The 23,899-nt window shown below is 40.3% G+C and overlaps 1 protein-coding gene across 2 annotated transcripts in view; it reads right to left on the bottom strand.

Moving 5' to 3' along the window:
* The window catches only part of STAC (SH3 and cysteine rich domain), a 138,827-nt gene extending 123,499 nt beyond the window's left edge, over positions 1-15,328 (bottom strand). For both annotated transcript variants that reach the window (XM_033131452.1, XM_033131451.1), the window contains exon 1: positions 14,880-15,328. In XM_033131452.1, the coding sequence (XP_032987343.1) occupies positions 14,880-14,990 (111 nt within the window). In that variant the 5' untranslated portion in view covers positions 14,991-15,328. The remainder of the gene's footprint in view (positions 1-14,879) is intronic.
* Between the last annotated feature and the right edge of the window lie 8,571 nt (positions 15,329-23,899).

A 23,899-nucleotide genomic window follows, 5' to 3' on the forward strand; every position in this document is an offset into this window, starting at 1 on the left:
GCCAGAACTATGATCAAGGGGGATTTTCTATTATAGAGATAGAAACTATTATTTACCAGAAAGATTCCCTGACTGAAGGAAATTATTCCAATCCAAGGTCTTTCACCTTGATCCTTACCTGGTTTTTAATTTCGTAGAGTGATGGCCTATGCTTATGGAAGCCAAAAATCAAAGATGGCTCTGGCCCTTGTTGCCTTTTTCTTACCATGTGAAGAAATATGAATGTAGAGTATTATGACTAACAACCAAGCCTTCTAACTAAGGGTTGTCTGACAACCTACATGGACCAAACAACATAGCAAAGAAGCGCTACAGTACAGCAGTGACATTCACAATCTGAAATCTTGATGACTTTGCACCTCATTCCGTCCTGCATCTTATTTTCTTTACTGCTAAGACTAGTTCTTATTCTCTCTTTCCTTCTTATTCCACCCTTCGAGATCTTGCCTGTCTCCATGTTTTTGACTCTGATCTTGCTATTCAGGTATTCGGCCTTTGACTAACTGTGTAGTCTCTGGCCAGATAAGCGTCCTCCTGAATAAAACCAGCGTCCACTCCTTGTGCAGTCTCTGAAGATGGCTCTCTGAGGAGGAAACAGTCACTTTACTTGTCTTTGAAAATCCTTTCATGCATGATCTTTTCTCTTCCTTCCCATTTCCTCTCTGTCATTTTCTTAAGACTGATTGTTCACCTCCCAGGCTTTAGGTTCTCTCCATGACAATCCATCCTTCACTTCACCATTACAATATTTATGGCTTCTCTTATCCTCACCCTTCTAATCTAAGTCCCTGTGCCTGGCTTCTAAGACCTGCCTCTGACCTATTCACCTATCTTGACTGTTTCTCCCCCATATGCAATATTAGTCAAGCCAATTATATTGTTTCCATCTTTGAAAAGCTACCGATAAAATTAAGTTTATATCCCATCTTCTTAAAGTGTACAATAACCGCTACCAATTTACATATGTACAGAGCTTCATGGATCATAAAAAATTTCGATATGTGCATCCCTTTTAATCCTCCCTTTAACTCTTTAGGAATCATCCTTGGTTTCTCTTTCTCCCTCACACCTCACATCACATTCATAGTAAATCTCATTGATTTTACTTTCAAAATATATCCTAAGACTTAATCACTTCCCAAATATTTTACCAACTAATACCTGGTCTCACATGTCATTCTCCCTCATCTGGACTACTACAGCCTTCTAAATGTTCTCCTTACGTCCACTCTTGCTATGCCATAGCCTACTGTATACAGCTGCCAGGGTAATCTTTGTAAAATATAAATCATGTATGTCCAAATCCTCTTTCTCCATGCCTTTCTTAAATGGTGATCCTCAAACTGAGAACAGAAATCCAGATTCCTCAGCATGTCCATTAAGACCTATAGAATCTAGGTAGCACTGTCCATAAGAATGTTCTACAATGATGGAAATGTTCCGTAATAAGTGGTGTCCAAAGCAGTAACTACTAGCCACAGGTGATTAGCAAGTACTTGAAATGTGGGTAGTGTGACTAAGGAACTGAATTTTTAATTTCAATCAAGTTTAAATTTGACTAGCTGCCCGTGGTTAATGACTACCATATTGGACAGCACAGATCTAGCTCTTAGACTCATCTCTGAAGGTGAGTCTAGCTTTCTGGACTCCCATCCTGACATTTTTTTCTCTTGTTCACTTAGAAGCAAGCACCCAAGATTTCTCTCTGCTTCTCAAAAATGCAAGCTATTCCCACCTCAGGGTCTTTGTCCAGATCTCTCCCCCACTCCCGTCTTACTCTAGATCTTCAAATGGCAGCTCATGCCTTCACTTCATTCCAGTCTCTGTATCAAAAATCATGTTTATAGATTCCTTCCCTGGTCACTCAAAGTAAAATAGCTCTTTACCCCTTTCTACACTGTAGACTTCTACATAGCTTTATCATCGCCTAAAATAATATTACGCATTTTCCACCTTGTTTACGGTCTGTCTTGTCTACACTCTCCAGAAGTGTGGGTACAGAGGAGGTTGAAAATTGGCTTATGCAGAGCTGAGGATTTTCTAAGTGATTCTGAACAAAGGGACACAGAGGCAAGGGAGTTCAGGGTGTTTGCAGGGGAGAAATCACAGTGATGATGAAAAGGAACCTGAGAACTTAAAATGGATGGGGGACAGAGAAAAGGGAGTCGGCTTACCAGTTTAAAGGGTTTTTGCTCTGGTGGGGTTGAAATATTATTCAAAGAGAGGTGTTAGAGGGCATGAGATGGAAAGATACAAGTTGATGGTCACAGAACAGGAAGCTTGACACGGAGATTCTGGAAAAGGTGCAATCATTGTGCAGACAAAGTCTCGGGAACAGTTACAGAAGTGGATGATGAGGTGGAGGAGAGTGGAAGACAAGATCTTAGGAGGAAAGATTAAGGACTAAAGAAGTCAGGATATTTGGAAGAGTCATCTGCAGTATATGACAATCACCAAAGACTACGACAGGAGTTAGGTTGAAACGAGTTAGAGTGAGCCTGGCTCTACCATCATGGAGGATGGAGAGACCTACTTGGGGTTGGTAAGTGACTGCTGATGTTGAGTGGGTAGATGAGCCTGAGCACACGGACTTTAAAGCTACAATTTTAGAGGAGGAAAGATAAGCGTCTGGAAGGCGTAGTGAGAGTGCCTTCCCAACTACCTGGCCTGATAAAGGAGAAAGGAGCCACCACTTGAGACGCCTACAGGGTAAGGACTGGGTGTCAGAGTAGGAAGCGCAGGGAATATCAGACAAGAAGTTAAGAAGAAAGAGGAGTTTGCTGAAGAGTGAATTCCAGAGGGTGAGAGTGGAGGGTACACATAGTTGGGGAGGGTGGTAGATGAGGGTGGATTAGCAGGTGTGCAGATTCGTATGGAGATTAAACTGTGAGAGAGAAAGAGGGCTCTGAAGTTTTGTGTTTCTTCTGGTGATTGACATCATTGGGAAAAGGAGTATGATAAGATTCCTTTTCCAGCTCTCCAAATTACCTTGTTCTGATAAAACTGAGAATGTTAGAGGTGGAGGGAGGGAATGTGGGACACTTTCCAGGGGCACATAGTTCCCAGAGGAACTCCAGCACCTCTTTTCACTACTCTCGCTTATGTTAGTTTGGAAGGCAAGGAAGCAGGGGCACACTTGGGAGCCCAGGGTGTTTTGGATTCCTCCTCTTGACTTTCTTTTGTGTCTGACCTCAGTCTTTCATGCTGTGGTCAAAGCTGCTCCCAGGACTGGGGAAAACATGCTGACTGAAACTTTAGCTATGCGGACCTTTAGGAACAGGCAACAGGTCCAACTTTCAGGTTCAAGTGAATGAAGCATCTCTGGGGCCAACACATATCTTGTCTCTTGTTTATCTGCTGCCAAACAACCTCTCTGTTCAGGTGCCCTAAGGGTCATGGAGGATGACTTCTGGTGTCCTGGCTTGTTACTCTATGGATGATGAGAACACAAGAAGAGCAAACAAGAAGAAGCAGGCTGGCATCTGAGTTGAAAATGATGAGTTTAGTTGAGGGTAGGATGAATTTAAAATGTATGGAGGGCATCTAGACAGGTTGTCCAAGAAGTAGCTAGATATATCGGTTTGGAACTCTGAAGAGTGATGTCTGTGTTGGATTCTGATATGGGAGTTGTCAGATGGAGGCTGAAATAAAAAGACGAGGTAAAATTTCCCAGTATAGACCCAGAGAGATTATGGAGAATGAGGAGGGCTGAGAATAGAATGCTGGGGAAAACCAACATTTGAATGTGGTTAGAGGAGGGAGTGACAGCCAGTAGGACCAGAGAGGAATGGTTATAGCAGTAGGAAGAGAGTCTAAGGATTGGAGAGATTTAAGGAGAGAGCAAAGGGTTCTTTCTCTCAGTAAGGTGCAAGTATGAGCCCTGCTGTTTAATGCTCCTGATTCCAAATCCATAGTAAAGGAACTGATGTTGTATAAACACAAAGAACTGCAAAAAAGTGTGTTCACAGGATAGGAGCACATAGAAATCCTGCTAAGAGAGTGATGATGAAGTGAGATTGAAGGAAGATCCCAGGGCTGTCCTACAATAACTCATTCAGAGATGTTACAAAGATTTAAAGGAACTGGATGATTTCCTAGAAAAATACAAGTTAACAAACCTGATTCAAGCCAATTTAGAAAAAAGAAAATAGAATAAAAATTTGGAAAAAAAAAGTTTTCAAACTTTATTTTAAAATAGGTGCGAAGTTTAGATATTATTGGCAGATGTTTTCAAACATCCAAAGAGGATATCTGGGTTTTATAAACTGTTCCATAGAAAAACAAACAAAACAAAAACATTCATGGAATCTTCCCAAGTCATTTTTAAAACTTGGCATATCCTTAAAAATAAAAGCTGACCAAGGACACAAAGTTACAGTTACAGGACAATCTTCCTTATGTGTATAGATGTAAAAATAATAAAGTATTGGCAATCAAAACCCAGCAGTTTATTAAAAGAAAATCCCCATGGCCAAGTAGGACCTTTTCCAAGAATGTAAGAAGCGTTTAATATTAGGCTATCTATTAATATAATCCATCACATAAAGAGGCCAAAGGCCAAAAAAAAAAAAAATCACATGATTACCTTGATACTTGCCAAAAAGTCATTTGAAACAATTTTATATTCCATTCCTGATGGAAATTCTTAGTAAGTTAAGAACATTACCTATCTTTCACACCAAGAAAACTGTCTCAGTTTAACTGTGACACAAGTGGGAAGCCTGGATTTTATGTAGAAGGGGGTATCAAGGAATGGTTTAGTTGGAAATGGATTTGTCTTGAAGTTAAATTTGCAAAGCACCACCTTATATTTCTCAGGCTGACTATGTAAAGTTGCAGTGGATTCCAGAGTAGCTCCAGATGCAAGAGAGTTGAGGAGACCCCTTAGCACCAACACTGTACAATGTACACTTATAGACAATGTACCCTTACAGCAAAACATCAGTGACATTTAAAGTGAGTCAAGTACCAGCTCAATACTTCTACTAATATTTACCGTATTTTGGGAGTTCTAACACAATAAATCCCTGTTCTTACCTACCCTACTCCCCCCCAACCCTCCAAAAAGAGAGAATTAGAGAGGTAAAATTATTATTGTAGATATTATGATAATCTAATAATAATAGCTAACATTTACTTACTATGTGTCAGGCACTGTGTTTAGCACTCAGCATACACTGATTAATTTAACCCTAAAGATGAGGTTGCGGACGGCATGATTATGTTCACTTTATCGAAAGAACAGTGACCCTCAGGGAAGTAAAGGACAGGGAAGCTTGTTAAGTGGCACCCCAACATGGCAGAGAGGGATTTGAACACAGCTGTGTCTGACTCCGGAGTGTGTGCTCGGAACCAGTAAGCCACACTGTATTTCTTTATTAATGAAAGAAAAAAAAGTTATCTGAATGATCTCAGATTACAAAATTAAAATAAAATAAATATCCTATAAGTCAGCTCTTACCAGTTAGAAAATATAAGCGGTATAGTTCTTAATAGTAACCCGGAGTATAAAATACCCAGGAAAGAGCTATTGGGCTACCCAGGGAATGGAGCAGGAAATATCTGAAGAAAATTCCCAAGCATTTAAGAATGGCATAAAAGACATTTCAGTAACTAACTAAACATAGATACTATATTCCTGGATGAGCAAGCTCATTTTTTGTAAAGATTTCACTAAAATGATCTTAAAAGTTTCATGCAATTACTTTCAAAATAAGATTTTTATAACTCGATGGGGAAACAAAAAGGTGAGTGCTGTTAAATAAATAAATAATAAAACTCTCAGAAGGATATTTGTATTATCAATTATCAGTCTATTATAAAGCTACAATAATTAAAACATTATGATGACAATGCCAAAGTATAGTAATAAATGCAAAATCATTAACATATTAACAGATGACTCTAAAAGAGAACCTAGGACATATTACCATTTATTACATAGTAAGTGTAACATTTCAAATCAGTGAAAAAAAGAATGAATTATTCATCAAATGGTTTTAGAAATGCTTATTAATATTTGGAAAAAATTAGATTTCTACCATACCACATACCACATAAATTCCAGATGTATTAAAATGATAGAAGTAAAAAGTATATATTAAGGATCTAGAAAAACATATAGGTTAATAGGTAATCTGCTCCCAACATGGGGATGACCTTTCTAAATATCAATGGAAAGAAGAAACCATCGCTAAATAAATTTGTAATATTTAACATAGAAAAAAGAAATCTATGTTGAAAATATAATAACATTGAAAAAAATTTTAGTTTGGGAAAATGTTAGCAACATATCTGAAAGATCATGGTTTTAATATTTATAAAGAATTCTGAAAGAGCAATAGGAAATGAATTAATACTCTGTTAAAATATACAAGGACATGAATAGAAGAAAATTCACAAAAGAAAAAAGACAATTTTTAAAATGTGAAAAATATTCCTCTCTAGAGAATAAATGTAATTAAAACAATACATCTTTCTCCTTTAAATTTGCTGATTTGCTATGACACTACAATTCAATAATAAAAAAACAAACAACCTGATTTAAAAAATGGGCAAAGGTCTTGAACGGACATTTCTCCAAAGAAGATATACGAATGGCAAATAAGCACATGAAATGATGCTCAACATCACTAATAATTAGGAAAATGCAAATCAAAATCAAGAGATACCATTTCATACCTATTAGGATCTAAAAAACAAAATATAATAAGTGTGGGTGAGGATGTGGAGAAATTGGAACCCTTGTGCATTGCTGGTGAGAATCTAAAATGATGCAACCATTATGAAAAATAATACGATTCCTCAAAAAATTAAACACAGAATTACCATATAATCCAGCAATCCCACTTCTTGCTGTACACCTCCTACCCCCCAAAAAATGGAAGCAGGGACTTGAATAGATATATGCACGCTCAAGTTCATAGCAACATTATTCACAATAGCCAAAATGTAGAAGCAACTCAAGAGTCCATTGGTGGATGAATGGATAAACGAAAGGTGGTATACACATACAATAGAATATTATTCAGCCTTAAAAAAGAAGAAAATTCTGATGCATACCACAACATGGATGGACCTTGAAGATTTCTGTTAAGTGAAATAAGCCAGTCACAAAGAGCCAAATATTATATGATTCCTCTTCTATGAGGCATTTAGAGTAATCAAATTCATAGATGCTGAAAATAAAATGGTGGTTACCAAGGGCTGGAGAGAGAGGGGGATGGAAAATTAGTGTTTAATGGGTACAGAGTTTCAGTTTGGAAAGAAGTTCTGGAGACGGATAGTGGTGACAATTGCACAACAATGTGAATGTATTTAATGTCATAGAACTGTACACTTAAAAATGGTTAAAATAGTACATTTTATGTTATGTATATTTTACCACAAACAACAATAAATGTAGAGTGATTGCATGTTGATGCCTACATGGAGTGGAGACCTGAAAAAGAACGAACTAGAAACAAATTTCTCACAAATCCAGGTTGATGATAAGGAAATCTTAGCATAGACACAGGGTAAATAAGTAAGTAAACATGTAAATAAACAAACAAACAAACAAACAAACATTTCCCTTGGAATTCATAATCACAGACCTGCCTTCTCATAAATTTGGGGCTCAAATTTTAGTCTGGGTAGCCCCCAAATGTAAAAGTAACACAAAATTTGGTTCTCAGCTAATCATATCCTTGACTACTTGGCAGAGGCAAAATTCTGGAGTGGGACACATTATTGGAAGACGTTATGGTATAAACAGCCCATTCTCTTCAAATGGATTTATAGATTTAGTGCCACCCCAATCAATACCCTAGCAGTTATTTTTTTGGAAATTGGTTAGCTGATGCTAAAATAACCCAAACAGTTGCAAAAGCGGAGCAAAACTAGAAGGCTTACTCTGTCAGATATCAAAAATTTTTAATAAAGACTTTACATTTAAGACAGTGCTGTGTTGGTACAAGCATAGACAAATAGACCAGTGGGGCAGAATAGAAACGTTCACATAAGTCAGATGTATAGTCACTTGATTAGCAAAGTTAGTGGTGCCGTGCAACAATGAATCTTCACCCCTACCTAATACTATACCAACAAACCAATTCCAAATGGATTATAGACCTTTGTGTGAAAGGTGAAACAATAAGATTTCTAGGAAATAATATAGGAGAATACCACCATGCCTTTGGGGTAGACAAAGACTTATTAAGCAGAACACAAAAGCACTGACAACTATACGGGGGTAAATTATTCTGCTGACTATATTAAATTAAGAATTTCTGTTAAGAAGAGGTAAACCACAGAGTAGAAGATATTTGCAATACACTTAAGTCTTAGTTCAGTTGTATCCAGAATATGTAAAGAATTCCTACAAATTAAGAAGAACAGATAGTCTAATAGAAAAATAGATAAACTGCTTCACAAAAGAAAATATGCAAATGACAATAAGTATAAAAGCTGCTAAACTCATTAGTCCCTGGGGAAGTACAAGTTAGAGCCCCAGTGTGATGCCGCGAATCACCTATGAGAATGGTTAAAATGAGAAGGACAGACACTAATAAGTGTTTGGAGGATGAGGAGCAGATGGAACTCTCAGGTATTGCTGTTGGGAGTATGAATGAAATTGGTACAGCTACTTCAGAAAGTTGACAGTACCTACTAAATCTGAATGTATGTGTACCCTATAACCTAGCAGTGTCGCCCCCAAGGTATGCAACCCATAAAAGTGCTTCATGTGTGCCACAATGGATACGTACAAAAATGTTCAGAGCAGTCCTGTTTATAGCAGCCAAAACCAAGAAACAATCCAAATATCTATCATCAGTAGAGTGCATAGGTAAATTGTGGTCTATTCATACAGTGGAATGCTGTATAGCTATGAAAATGAAAACTATTGCCGCATGCAACGGTAAAGATGAATCTCACAACATTATGCTAAGCGAAAAAGCCAGGCTAGGCTTTAAAGAGTATACATTATATGATTCCATTTATAAAAAGTTCAAAACTAAACAAAATTAATCTACGTTGTTAGACTTCAGGATATTGCTACTGTTAGAGGACAGTGACAGAAGAAGGTATGAGGGAAATTCTGGGATGTTGGTAACATTCTGTTTCTTGATTTATGTAGTAGTTATCTACAGATCAAGAGTTTGTTTTTTGAAAACTCATTTTGGTATGATGTCATACTTCAATAAAAGGTTTACTAAGGAAAAAAAAAACAACCCAATGGTATAACCTTTCTTGAGGGCACCATGTCAATGAGAATAAAAGACCTTAGGGGTGTTTATATTCGGAACTAGCAATTCTACTTCCCATGAAAGTAAGCAGAAATACATAAAAATGTTCATGTATCAGAATGTACATTTTAATATTTTTACTTTGTGAAAACTGAGAAAGAACCTAAACATGCAATCAGAAGAGATTGACAAACAAGGTGGTATAATAATGATATGGAATACTATACCATATTTAATATTCATGTCATTGATTATCTAAGAGAATGGGAAAACTTCATAACATTAGGTGGAAGAAAAAGCACGCTGCGCATTTATGTATGCACTATTCCAATTCTGTTACAAGTGTGTGTGTGTAAAAGTGGAAATGTGTACCAAAGAAATACAGCAACATTTTTAACCATCCTTATGGTGGTTGTGTGATACGTGATTTTTTCTTTGCATTTTAATGTGTTTTCCAGTGTTCTACATTGAGTACTTATTACTTTTATAATCATGAAGACGAGACATAGTTAATCTTGTAAATTCAGCTGCATCTCAGTCATGCTCAAGATTCTTTGGCAACGTGGAGGACAACAGCAGGTCACTTTCATCAGAGTCATTTCTTTGAATTGAAGTATAAATAGGAAATGAAGAAGTGTAAATGGGAAATGATTCCTTCAAGTACCTAGGTTAGTAGGGAAAGGATCTTGCCTTCTTTGTTATCCTACAATCTTTATAGTCTAGACCAGTGTTTCTGAAATTTGGCTGTGCAATGACATCACTAAGGAAGCGGTAAACAAACAAACAACAAACAAACAAAAAACCAAAAACAACTAACTGATGCCTGGGTCTTTCACTCAGTGACTTCAATTTAGCAGGTCTAGCCTATGGCCTGGACTCCCCAGGCAAAGCCAAGGTTACAGTTTCTTTCATTACCTTTGCTGAGTAGAAGTCAAATTCTTTATCGATAGGAGCAGCTTCACATATGTATGGGATGCACTGGGCACAAAATAGGCACTCGACACATAACTACTGATTGATGTCACTTTCTGGGAGATGCAGGAGGGCATATCCTAATGATTAGGGATTTCTTCTCCCTAGCTGGATGATGGTGCAGGTTCAGAGAGGACCATCCAGAAATGAGGGAGCATCTTGCTCCATGGTTCCAATAGGGCACTGGGTGGCTTATATCACCCTTTCAAAATTGAAGTCACATGTTGGTGCACTGTGATTTATCTTCCTTGGGGATGCAAAATAGCTAAGGTGAAATCTCACGGCAATCAATAGCATAACTAAAAATCCAAAGGGAGGAAAACTCAGTTATACTATTGGAATGTCAATTTTGATTACTGAAATTCTTCCAGTGATGACATTTGGGACTGGCTAGTGACAGAAATCATCTAATTTGAAGCAGGAAGAGAAAGTAATCAATGTTTTATGCTTACAAATGCTGACAGCATATTGGGTGTTTTACATATTCTCAGGCCTTACAAAAAATCATGCCAATTGGTATTAGTATCCCGACATTCTAGCGATTAGAAAGCTGAGGCTCAGAGAGGTTTGACAACATACCCATGGTTGCAAAGGTGGCCATTGGTGAGAAGAGTTTGAATTCTTGTCTATTTGACTTCAAAACCTATAATCCCTTCATAGCATCAAAATGTGACCCTGGGTCATATAAGTGACGGCAAAGGACATCCATACTAAACCTTCATATTACACTCTAGTAAGATTTCTATGTTGTCAATAAGTCAGCAGGAGACAAGACATTCATTAAACTAAGGGATGCTGAAATGTGATTTTTTTTCTTTGTATTCAGTGGTCTCTGTCAAACATTTAGAAAAGAACTTAGGTTGTGGTCTTTCTGGAATAGTTACTGGAAAGATAGAGGGGCGAGGTTCATCAGTGGTTTTCCAACCCATTCAACTCAACTGATTTTATGAAAAAGAAAACCATAAGGTAGTGGTAGACCACATGACTGCTTGTGCTTACAGGAATTTGCTCTGAGGAATTGTACTAGGGTACATACACCAAGTTCAAGACGAGGTTCTTACCCAGGATATTGCCAGTAACTATCTGTATGATCTTAGGCAAAACACTGCCTTTCTCTGGGCCTGGATTTACTCCAGAGAGAGAAAAAAAATGGGTGGATATTTAAATGAACTTTAAAGGCTACAGACACTTTATTGATCTGATATAAGCTAACAACCCTTTCCCCAGATGATGCATGATTTTGAATGTTCTGGTTGTTTATAAATCTTCCAAAGACCATTCGTGGACCTCCAAAGAATATACTGACACTTGATTTAAACAATCTGAATATATGATCATGGGATGATAGTCATGTTTACAAAAAGAGCCCTTCTTATCTTTTAGAGGTACAACCTGAAATGGTTAGGGATGAAAGAACTCGATGTGTGGGGGGAGGGGTGGGTAGTGGTGGTAGGTAACAGGTAAAAGAATTTATTATTGGTGAAGCCAGGTGATGAGGTAACATGATGGTTCTTCTACGCTTTCTCTACTTTTGGGTACGTTGAAATTTTCCATCATTAAATAAACTCACACAATAACAATTATCCATAATTTAAGAAAATACCTGGAATAGATGAACTCTAGTGTCCCCAATTCTAACACTCTACGATTTTGCAATTTATGGAATCTGCAAAAAAATGAACTTCTGGAAACACTTTATATGCTCAGGGAATTAAATCATTATCATTCTTCTTCTAATGGACCCTCTGGACTAAAGGGTTTGTTGTGGTCCCCTTTACCATATGATTCTGTGATATTCCATTGAATTACTTCCATAAATATACTTTGGGGGAAAGGGCAGCAGAACCAGGTGCAAAGAAGCTGGACAAGGATTGGTTTTTAATCATTTCACATGATAATGTGGCTCAAGTTATTTTCGAATAATTCTTAAGATGAGAAGACCAAAATAATGTTGCAAATGACTTTTAGTGGCATGAAAAATACTCAGTTAGGATGTCAGGTGACACAGGACATATAAAACAGTATGCAAGCATGAGAGACAGGTGCATGGTAGTTGAGAACTGGTGTTCCACAGTCATGCCACCTGGGTCGCTGCCACCCACCTAACTATGTGTTCCTGGGTAAGTCACCTAACTTTTCTGAGCTTCTGCTTCCTTATCTATAAAATGGAAATAATAGTACAATCTCCCTCAAAGGGTTATTGTGAAGAGTCAAGTCGTGCCCGACGTATAGCAAGCATTCAGTAAATGCTCACCAGTGTTCTCTCAACTGTGTAAATGTAAAAACAGATGAAGAAAGACATAAAATGTAGGTCAAAATATTATCAGTAGTTGCCTTTGGATTATGACCATTGGGTGATGTTTTTCTTTATTTTTGTATGGACTTTTCAAATTTCTACAAAGAGTGTTTGTTACTTTTACAATCAGAAAAAAAAAGTTTTTCTAAAATGTACTTTTCAAAGTCTTTCTTGAAGTTTAATGCTCAGAGGAGCCGGAACCAGGCTTGTCCCATGCGGTATTTTGACAAACAGACCGCTTCAGAAGAGAGTAAGATGGAACGATTACTAATGTCTTGCTCACATTTTCCTCACCAGGCTCTCATCTGCAGGAAGATTCTTGTAAATGCCAAAGAGCCTTCAAACGTGGTGTTCCTGGTGTGGAACGAACACAGCTTTCCTCTGTTCCTTTTTCATGCCACCCCACCTCCTTACCAAATAGTCCTCCACACCAGCAGATTAGCTTTTTGGAGGGGCACAGGCCCCTTGGAGAATATCACAAATGCTATGCCAAGAAAAATTCATTTAGGCACACTATTTTGTATTCAGTTGACTGGGGGTCATGCTCCTAGCCCCCACTTTTCCACTGACTAAGAACACCTCAGCCATGACAGCAAATTCAGGAATGTATAAACACACGTCAGGCATGTAGACCACTCTGAGAACAAGGGCCGTGTACCAATCTGAAACTATAAGCCAGATAAATTGGTGGATAATTACGGGTATTACATATGCAGTTTTGGCTTTGCCAAAGAATTTACATTAGGATATCTATAAATAGCAAACGCACATGGTGTGTTAGAACCATGCTGCTGTATATCCAAATGCTAAGCCCTTTCCAGAACCCACCTACTGCAGAGCAACAGGCCCAATTCAAAAAGTTTGATGCCAGTTTCACTCCTGAGTTAAGCTACATTCATTTGTAGTATTCTAGAGCACCTGTGAAACAGCCACTAATCTGTATTACCTAAGTGCCTGACAGTCAAGGATGGACAAAGATGAGACACCCAGAAACTTCTGGCCGGCAGAGAAGTGGTACGTGTGTGTGGGTTGTGAGGCTGCTTTGGACTGGATCATTTATGGTGAGATGGAGTCCATCTCCTTTTCTCAGGCACAAAAAGGAGAAACATTAATTGATTCCTTAGACTATTCTGGGTGGACTTTTAAGTCATCTCATCATGTGTTCTTCACAATGACTATGGAAAGTGAGGCTTTGCCCCCATTTCCAACTGAGTTTTAAAAAAGTTGACATACATGCCCCAGGCCAGACATTTATCAGAAAAATGTTAAAACAAAATAAAAGTAATGCAAAGCTCTCTGTCTTGGGTTCCCATCTTTGATGGTTACCTTCCGGAGGCTACGCTATGTACCGTGCTCAGCAGCATCAATTACACTGAGAGACACTTAGCTATGATTTTGATCCTGCTGTCGTGTCAGTGGCTTCTGTGGGTGTGTGGGAACCGAGACAAGAAGGGGACTCTCCTTTGCCTCATCTGACGTGCCCTCCACACTGGCACCCCACTTTCCTTCACTCCTACACAGAGACTGCGCCCTCCTCCCATTCCAAAGACGCTCGGGGCACTCACAAGGAAATCAGTGTAAAGAGCTAGGAATCTTGCACTTACAAAACAGCAAATCCATATAACTACAAACTCCGCGTTTCGATTTTCAGTCCAGGCTGTGATACCATTTGGCATCTCACTGCTAGCAGCGGCATTTTACTTGATCCTCTTCCAAATTTCCAAACACGTGCCTGGCACCCACGAGAGTTTCAGAGGAAGCATAAAAGTGACAAGAGAAATGCTGCGGGGTTGGTTTTGTGTATGTGTGTTAGTGTAACTCCCACAAAAACAAAGGAAAGTTCTTGAGTATCAACTTCACCAGAAGAGCATCGACTTTTCCGCGAACGCGACTTGTCCCTTTGCCTAGTTTTTCTGAAACGAGCGGTATCTGAAGTTCAGGATGAGCCCCGTCAAGCAGAGGGTCTGAGACCTTCGGGATACAGACAACCCTTTGCTGGCCCTCAAATGCCCTGGCTTTTCTGGAGACTATCCCTGGGCTGTCTGTTGCTCACCGTTCAGAAGCCGCCTAATACCTATACGCGTTTTGGGTACAAACAGGCACAACCAAGCCACCACCACCCAAGGAAGCGATCTCTGAACCCGGAGTCCAGCGAAGCCTCGGGTCTGTGTGGGCGAGGAGGCTGGGTCCACCTGAACGTGGTCCATCCTCGCCAGCAGCCAGTCCTACCGGACATTCAAGTCTCAAGGGAGGTACAGTCCTTGAACCCTGGTTGAACTAGGGACACATCTCAGCCCCCCGCGCCAGCGCCAGTTGGGAGGAAACAAAGGTGGACAGAGAGAGGGAGAGAGTTTGTGTTCTCTTGGGGCAAGTGCGCGCGGTACCTTGGATTCCTGGCTGCTGGTGGATGCAGGAGACGGTGGCTGCTCGGCGCTTGCCGCCTCCTTGGGCAGCCCATCCACGCCGTCCTCGCGGGCGCCGCTCGGAGGGATCATTGTGGCGGCGCGGGAACGGTGTTGGGCTCCGGGAGGAACAGCGAGGCTCGCCGTCCTCCGGCGCGCCCTCTCCACCGCGCGCTGGGTGGCTCAGTTCAGGGTCCCGGGGACTCCCATCCTCGCTCGCCCAGGCGCAGACGCGCCCTCCGCCGGCTTTGCCCCCGCCCTGGCCCTGCCCACCTCCCCCGCACTCCCGCGGGCAGGGGAGAGCGCGCCCCGCCCCGCCGCGCCTGCTGCCACCTCGCCGGGGACCGCACAGTCGTGACTGCCACCTGGCAGCGGGCTAGTGGGCTCGGGCTGGGGCTCACTCGCCCGGGAGATGAAGGAGGAGGGAGGTGGCTCCGGGGCGGGGCTGCGCGGCCTATACCGAGGTAGCCAGGGCAGGCCGGGGACGCGCGGCTGAGAGCTCTGGGAGCGCACAGCACCGGGTCCGGGGTGGTTCCTTAACAGGGATAGTGAAAATTCAGACCAAACCTCGAATGAATATGCACCCTGTGAGTGATTCAGCCCAGAGGGACCACCTGCAACAATTCCCTTATTCCTCACCCTAAGAAACAGCGACTCTAAGGGAGATGGTGACTTTGCCAAGTTATTTATAGGGTTTGGTGACGGAGATCAGGCACCAGAGCTGGGGTTCCCTGGCTGGAGGGCACTCCGCTTTCCCCCATTCAGCTTTGGACTAAAACAGAGAGAGAATGCAATGTGTTCATGTCCTCATTTTGCTGTGCATTTATGTGCTAAGCCCTCTTCATCTTATTTAATCGCCAGAACAAGCTCTAGTACTATCACTTCCGTTTTATAAACGAAAAAACTGAGGTTTTAGGGAGGCTAAGTAATTTGCTTTAAGTCACTGAACTATAAATGGTAGAGCTGGGATAGGAATCCATTTTGTCTTCAAAATCCATGCTTTTTGGACTGTGGAGCCTCATATCTAGGCCAGAGCTTCATAGCCTTAGAGCAACTGGGTGGTGCAACAAAGCAAGGAATTCATGGCTGGTAACCCAGGCAAACCCTTCTGCCTTAGTAGATCTTTTGGAAACACAGAGCTGGCCCCATTGGATAAAGAGGCAGAAGGATCCAGTATTTTTTTGAAGACACAACTTCAGTATGTAGAGAAAGGAAATATTAAGACATCTGGATATTTAAAAGACTTCTTTATTTTTTTTCATGCATACAAAACTACCTCCTTAATTTTCTAGCAGAAAATTGTAAACTGAAGTGCAGATTTTGTTTATTAACAGTAAATGTTTGCAGATTCCTGGGTATGCAGCCTGTGCAAATCACACAGGGTCCTGCACTTGGTTTAATGCAATTCTGTTGCTGTGTTGAAATTCTTAATAATGTTTGAATTATTAAGGGGCCCTGCATTTTCATTTTGCACTGGACCCTGTGAATTATGTATCTGGTCCTGCAAGTTTGCCTTAGCGCATGTCCTTTGAAAAGAACCTATTCCTCTTTCCATCCTGGACATCAATTGGAAACTCTGATCTGAATGACAGCCTCTTGCTCAGCACTTGGCTCTCAGAGTGCTCTACCGTAGTGACCAGTAGCTTCTCAGTTGACCAGGCCAGAATGGCTAACCCAAATGGCCACAGCCTTTTTCTTTTCAAAACACAATTCCTGGTTGTTCTATAGAGACAAAATTCTAACAGCCAAAGTTACAACAGTAGCAAACAGAACACACAATGACAGGAGCAACAGTACCAATACATCTTTATCAAGCATCTATTCTGTACCAGAGAATGTGCTCGAAACTGATGATACAACAGAGAGAAAAACATAGATTAAGTCTGTATTCCTGGAATTTAGAGTCTGGTGAGAAAGACAGACATTAAGTAAATCACACATGCACTTGTATACACACACACACACACACACACACACACACACACACATATACACATTTTTCATGAACTGTGATAAGGAAAAGTACAGGACTCTAATGAGTGTGTACAGATGCAAAGTCTGAACCTAGTGTGAGGACAGAGAAGGGTTTTCTGAGGAAGTGAAGCCCCCAGGGCTTACAGGCAATGCCAATCATGGTGGGCAAGCTCATTGTGGCTTTCAACAAGGATGTTTCCATTTTGGATTTTATTTATTTATTTATTTTTAAGAATTAAAGAGCAGCTATATACGCCACCCTTCATTTCAGTAAAGGCTTAGCTCTGATTATCTATAGTCATTAGCCAATAACATAGATTGAAATGTTATTTAAATTTTAAAGAAGTTAGTACCTCCTTCCTTCTTACCCCACCCCTGTCCTAGTACCAGACATCCTTGGTCTAATAAATAATAGCTGCCTTTCCTAGGAAATTGTGGAATTAACTGTAGTTTCCCAAACTGATCAAGACCTTGTTCATGTGTTCCTTTCACATAAATTCTTTTCCATTCCTTTTTTGTTGTTGTTATCTAGCTAACTTTTCTTATTGTTCAAAACACATCTCCAAACATTTGCTATTGTTGAGATCTCCTTCCCTGACCTCTGTAGTATGATTTAAATTCTGAAACCAATGCCATGTCTTCATGGCATCATCCCCTAAATAATCAATGATGAAGCTGCCTGTCCTCCTACTGGCCTATGAGCTCCATTAGGGCAAGAACCACGTCGTGTTCATCTTGTTTCCTGAGCCTCTGGCACACAGGTTGTTACGAAATGGTGAAAGGAGGCTGCCTATGTAGACTCCTGTGCCAAAAGGTGGCCTCGGCGTTAGCTACTCCAAGTGCCTTTCATACACTGAATGGAGAAAGACTCTGGATGTTTCTAGAAAACAGTGGGATTTAAAGTTACACAAGCTCCTTGACATTAAGAGTTTTGATTTTATGGCTTACGAGAAGATCTTAAACTGAGAGTCATGGCTGTCTGTGAATGTGGAGTTCGTTGGTTTGCACCGAGGTAAGGGGTCGCAATAAGGACACGAGGGTCACAGCTCATCTCTAGAAATATCTGCGGAGATGGACAGGATGCTGCTTTGTCTGAGTCTGTGGGGAGAGGGCTGCCAGCAGAAATGGATGGCTGTATATTTGTGTAGGACGCCTTGAGTCTTGGGTCACATGCACTGCTGCTTTGGGACTAGATGACCATCCTGATTCCAAGTCCTGGACGGATGAGAGTCCTCCCATGTTGTCGTGAAAGTCAGCCCTGAGCTGGTATTGAGGGGACATTGGTATATTGATAGAGATGTCCAGAGGACAGTGGAGAGGACGGATGGTCTCCAGGTATGGAAAGTCAGTGGATGGGAGACCAGCAAAGTGATTCTCAGAGGACACCTGATAAAGCACTGGTACCCCTGAGCAGATGTATACTTTTTCATGGCCCTGTGTGAGATAGCCCTCAGATCTCCCAGTTGTACTGGGGATGAGACCTCACGGAAGACTGGAAGTCCTGCAATGAGCAGCTGCAATGACATTTTAGCTATGGCTGTCAAGATGACCTCATTTCTCCTGTAGGCAGGTGAAGCCTGGGGAAATTCGCATTGTAAATATCCTAAATCTCGAGTCTGTATCAGGACCCTGTGATTTTTGTAGCTGCCTTTCATGGTCCATTTCACTCTGGTTTCTGGTTAAATATCAAGCCAACAGAAGTGTGATGTGTGCAGGAAATTATCTTCATAAACTTAAAGTGGAAGCGCATACTCTTGGTTCATTTACTCATCTATTAAGGTGTAAGGAGGACAAAACCTTCCTTCTGATCACACGCAAATGCCTTTTGCAGTAACACTGCTGAGCAGAAGAGTGTATAATGCATTCAATCTTCTCCCATTGCTCTGCTTCAAGTGTGGATAAAGAGACTGCACTTTCATTCTGTGGACTTTGACTTTTTCTAGAGCCATTTGGCAAAGAGATACTATTAAGACTGCTTAAATAAGTCATACTTACGGAGGGTACCAAAAGAACAGCAAGAAGAGGGAAGATGTAAGATAATCAGAATGTCCAGGGGATGGAGAGCTGGCAAGGATAAAGGAGAGAGGGTCTCAGGGAAGGAATGGTTCTCAATGTCTGATGCATCAGAGTTATCATGGGGATGAGATATCTGAGAAGGGCATAGGGCTTGGCGATTAGGTTTGTTGATAATAAGAAGAGCTTACACGTATTGGCGATTATACAATGTTATAAATATTTCCTATATGTTATTTCATTTAATCATTATAAAACCTTAACAAGATAAAGAAAATTAACCTAGGTTCTATAGTAAATGTGGAAACAAGTATCTGAACTCAGATATATCCTGCTTCTGGGCCAAGTTTTGGCCACTTGACTCTACCGTGCCCCAGACAATGGAAGAACCCTGATCTGATAAAAGAGGCAGCAGACTAAATGGAAGGAGTGATGGAAACTCAGAGCCAGAGACATCACAGAAGACACAGGGAGAGTCTTCAAAGAATGAAGGGTGCCAACATCATTCTTTTATCTTAAAAGTTAATAATAACCAGATCTACAATTTGAAGGTGATAGCCAACAAGCTGAGGCAAACGAGGCAGGAGGCCCCAACCATGCCATCCAGCCTGTAAAGAACACGAGGAATCCAGCATTCGTTGTCAGCCTCTGGCTACCTTGCCTGATGCACCTGCTTGTAAGCCCTGAGAAACCAAATGCTTTGCCCAAAGTCTTAGCACCACAACAACAGCCCCTACTTTGGGTAGCTGTTAAAGCCAGACTGCAGGCCTTGCCACAACTCGTGATTGATCTCTCCTCTGCACCAAAGGTAATAATTTAATTTGCAGACTCTTATGATCAGGGTGAATGAGATCCAGCTGAAGCATCCTTATCTTGGTTTTCTAAGTTCCAATCGGTAATAATAACAGCAATAATAATAGAGAGTCATATCTGAATAACACTGTTTGCATGGAATTATCTCCCACAGGAAATTCCTAGAAAAAAGCAGCAAAGTCCAAGCCTCCTACAGCTAGCTGCTTCCTGGTTAAGATCTGGCTCTCTCCTCTAAAGAGAGAATGGCTGGGCTGCTTCTAGTTGGCTATTACCTCTGTGGAATAGGGGGGCTTGAATCTTTATTCTCCATTTACTGGAAAGACCATGAACCTAAAGTCCAAATATCTCAGCTCTTCTGTGTAAAAGTAAGGAGATTTTAAGTGATTTGATCTCTCTCAGCCTTGGTTTCCTCAAGGCCCAAATGGGATAATAATCCCTACTTCATAGAATTTCTGTAAGGATTAGAGGATTCAATGCCTGCATCTTGTATTGTCGTTGTTGTTTTGTGATTATCATTAGTCATATGATTTTGGTCAAATATATTTTATTTGAGTTGGATTTTCTGTTTATTATAGACAAATGCATATACAATATCAAAAGTAGATCTCTTCCACATTTCTAAAATTGTTAATAGTTCCTCACTAGATCGTTTAGAAACAGCAACTACCTGAAGTTTCTTATATATTTTGGTCCTTTGACTAGTAATGAGCATTTAACTTTACATGAGTTCAGGGGAATAGTTTAAGAGGCACAAGGTCCAGCCCACCGTTGCATTTTTGCTCCTCAGAAATGCCTGGGCTTTTCTCTCTCCCAGCTTTGGTGTTTGTCACCATTTCCTGCATCTGAGACTCCCCCACCATTATTCCCATGGACAGCGCTACTCCGGTTTTGGATCTCAGTGCCTACCATCTGGATATGCCCTGTTTCCTTCTTTTCTTGTTGGGTGTCCTTTAGAATGTAAGCTTCATGAGGTCAAGGGCCTTATGTCTTCTCTCCTTTCCTCTTCATCATATATCTCTGATGCTCTAGGTGCTCATATAATAGCTGCTCAGTGAATGTTTGTTAAATGAATGAAAGATAAAATGTCAGTGCTGGAGTGGAATATATAGGTCCAGTGAAAAACTGTTTTGTAGAAGGGAAAATGGAAACTCACATAGGTTAAATACTTGTGTAAAGTCAATATATGGCACAATGACCCAATGTCTATGTGCTCACTAATGCCAATGGTCATTGCTTTATTCAGATTTGGAACATATGACCAAACTACCAGCTGCCCAAGTTTCTCTTCTGAGTTTTCAAATTTATTTTGATATTAGGAATAGTATTTTGAAATACTCTTTTCCAAAGCAATAGCGTATCATTATTCAAGTAGTATTCAAAAAGAATACTAAAGAAATTAAAAACCTTCCCAAATTCCACCACCTATTGGTAATAACTATTAGCAGTATGCTAAGCCTTCTTTAGAAGCACATGCAAATATGGGTATGTTTTAAATTTACATATATTTACATAAAAATGATCTGAGGACACTCACTGTTTTTGTAACTTCCTTTCCTTTGAATAATATGTCCCAGAGACAGTTTTATGTCAGTAAATATGCATACATTATCCTTTTTTTTAATTAATGTGTTTTCCACTGTATAGATGCACCATAATTTTATTTATGAAGTATTGTTTCTGTTTTTTGTTAGGAACTATTAGAACACGATTAAAAACTCGTTATCTCTTTATCCCTAAACATGAACCTGGCAGGGTAGGTAGTATTAAACCCATTTTGTGGATGATGTCACCGGAAGCCTGAAAAACTTTCTGACTTCCCAAATGGGATACGGTAAGTGCAGAGATAGAGTCCAGCTCACATCTTCTGACTTGAAACCTCAGACTCCTCACAACATGTAAGCGGACAGCAAAACTCTGTGATCACTGCTGTGTAAGAAGCCTGCACAGCCTGAGTTGAGAGCCAGCAGGGGAAGAAAGAGGTCCACCAAGAGGAAAGGATGTTGGAGAAGGTTCCTGTGGAATTTGAAAGGTGACTATGATTTTTCTGAAAGGAATCTGGAGCAGAATGTACAGTGTCAACACAGACATAGAAGTGTGCTTGTGCAGGGGTTGTTCAGGTTTGGTTCTTAGAACACCACAGTGTCTTTTCTTTGTAACTTTACTGATATGTAGGCAATGTTCAAAAAAAGGGGCAGTTGGGGGGAAGGCTGGAGCTGGACAAACTCTTTGATTAATAGTTTTAAGTACTTTTACAAATGGCCCATGGGGAAAGCTGTGTCTCAGTCAGCCTGGAAGGAACGATATTGATTAGTAACAGAGGGAGGGGGAAAAAAGCATCATAAGGATTTCTGGAGTGAGAAATGGGTCACAGAGTAGGGAAGGACCAGCATTCAGTGACTTCTGAGAGACACACAGAATCTTCCCACCTGGCAGCCAGACCCAAAGAGCTCTGGTTCTCTAAGAGGCAGGAACCCATTCCTTATATAGGGCCCTAAAATTCAAACACACGTGTCATTTGCAGATTTACAACTTCTAAAGGATTATAAACATTCAACCTGTTCGTCATCATGTATCTTAAATGGCATCCTTAGAAGTGAGTTGTAGGACTGACTTTCAAAACAAAGAACAGGAACTCCAGTAAAAACAGGTATAGTTCTTGCTCTTTATCCAAAAAGCTTTGCACTCACTTTGAAATAAGTTCCAAAAGCTTGCAGAGTCATGCTGGGGGCAAACACATCTCAAAAATTCTCTTTATAACATTTTCCAGGGAGGGGTTATATCACTGCTTTGTCCTTCTGCCTTCTGTAACCCTCTGTGTTCCTCCAATAACTGACTTGGCAGCCTTGAGCCATCCATCAGGCACTTGACGACGGGCCTGGAAAAGATGACTCAGGCATTAAGAGTTTTCTTCCTTCCATAGCTGAAGCGAACTTACCCATAAAGCCTGGACTTAGGAAACATACCTGCGTTTCATCTGTCTTTATTCTTGCAGAGCTGCCCAGAAAATGGGGATTTTGTTTCCTCAGTTAATGATGTTAATTTATATCAGATGCAGGGTACAGTGGGAGGCAGTATCAATGGGGTTGTTATTCTGACAGACCAGAGGTGGTTGTTGACTGCATCTTAGTCCCTCTACTTTTGGGACTGCTGTAGGGACCAGTGATAGCTCTGAGTGTGAAGAAAGGGCTGTAGGAACTGGGGGAGGAAAGAGCTAATTCCACTGAGGAGCTAGGGGGAGAGTCACCAAAGGGAATATATATGGAGAGAGAGAAAGAGAGAGAGAGAGAGAGAGAGAGAGAGAGAGAGAGAGAGAGAGAGAGAGAGAGAGAGAGAGAGAGAAAGGTAAGTACTAGAAGTATTCTAGAAGAAGAAGAGGAAGGTCATTCTTGGCACCTTAAGATGAGTACACTTCTCTGCTTGTAATTTCTGTGGTATTTTATTATTGTTACTTTAGGGATAGGGAAGGGACCTAGAATTGTCACCATCATTCCTTGCAATTCCTTTTTCTCATTTTAATTCATTTTCTCAATTGTCCCAAATGTGACGCAATTCTCACTCGAAATTCCCTTCACTCAATGGCACTCACTATAATGTTTTTGAAATATATATCTTAGACATGCATGATATTTGAAATATGTTTTTAAGAGTTTTAAGTTGCATAAAACACATTGCACTATAGCATATTTCCTCTTTCTAATTTATTTCAAGAAACACAGTTTGATTTTTTAAACTGCATTAAAAGTAAAGTATGCAGAGATCATTTAAAATGGATGAAGACCCATGTTGTTGAATGCATTCTCTTTCATTGTTGTATACAATTTGACTGTATGAATCTGCCATAATTTATTGAATCCAACGTCTGTTGATGAACTGTTAGGTCGTTTTCATTTTTTGCCTATCGTGAATAGTGCTGCTTTGACTATTATCGTATATGACTTTTGGTGCTAACGTGTAAGCATGAATTATGGGTTCCAGTTGTTTTCTCCCACATGGACACTGCATTATTTTAATTTTATCACTGTGGCTTTATTTGCATTCCCCTGACAACTAACAAAGTTGAGCACCATTAGGTGATTTAACTCCTACTAAAAAAGGAAATCTCATTTTTTAGATAATCTGACGGGGTAGCCTCTTTCTAAGCACATGAGCAATTTCTACTACTTTTGCTTTCTTGTAATATTGAAAATAACTCCCAGACTCCT

Source organism: Rhinolophus ferrumequinum, chromosome 17 (genome assembly GCF_004115265.2).
Source record: "Rhinolophus ferrumequinum isolate MPI-CBG mRhiFer1 chromosome 17, mRhiFer1_v1.p, whole genome shotgun sequence".
Taxonomy (NCBI): Eukaryota; Metazoa; Chordata; class Mammalia; order Chiroptera; family Rhinolophidae; genus Rhinolophus; species Rhinolophus ferrumequinum.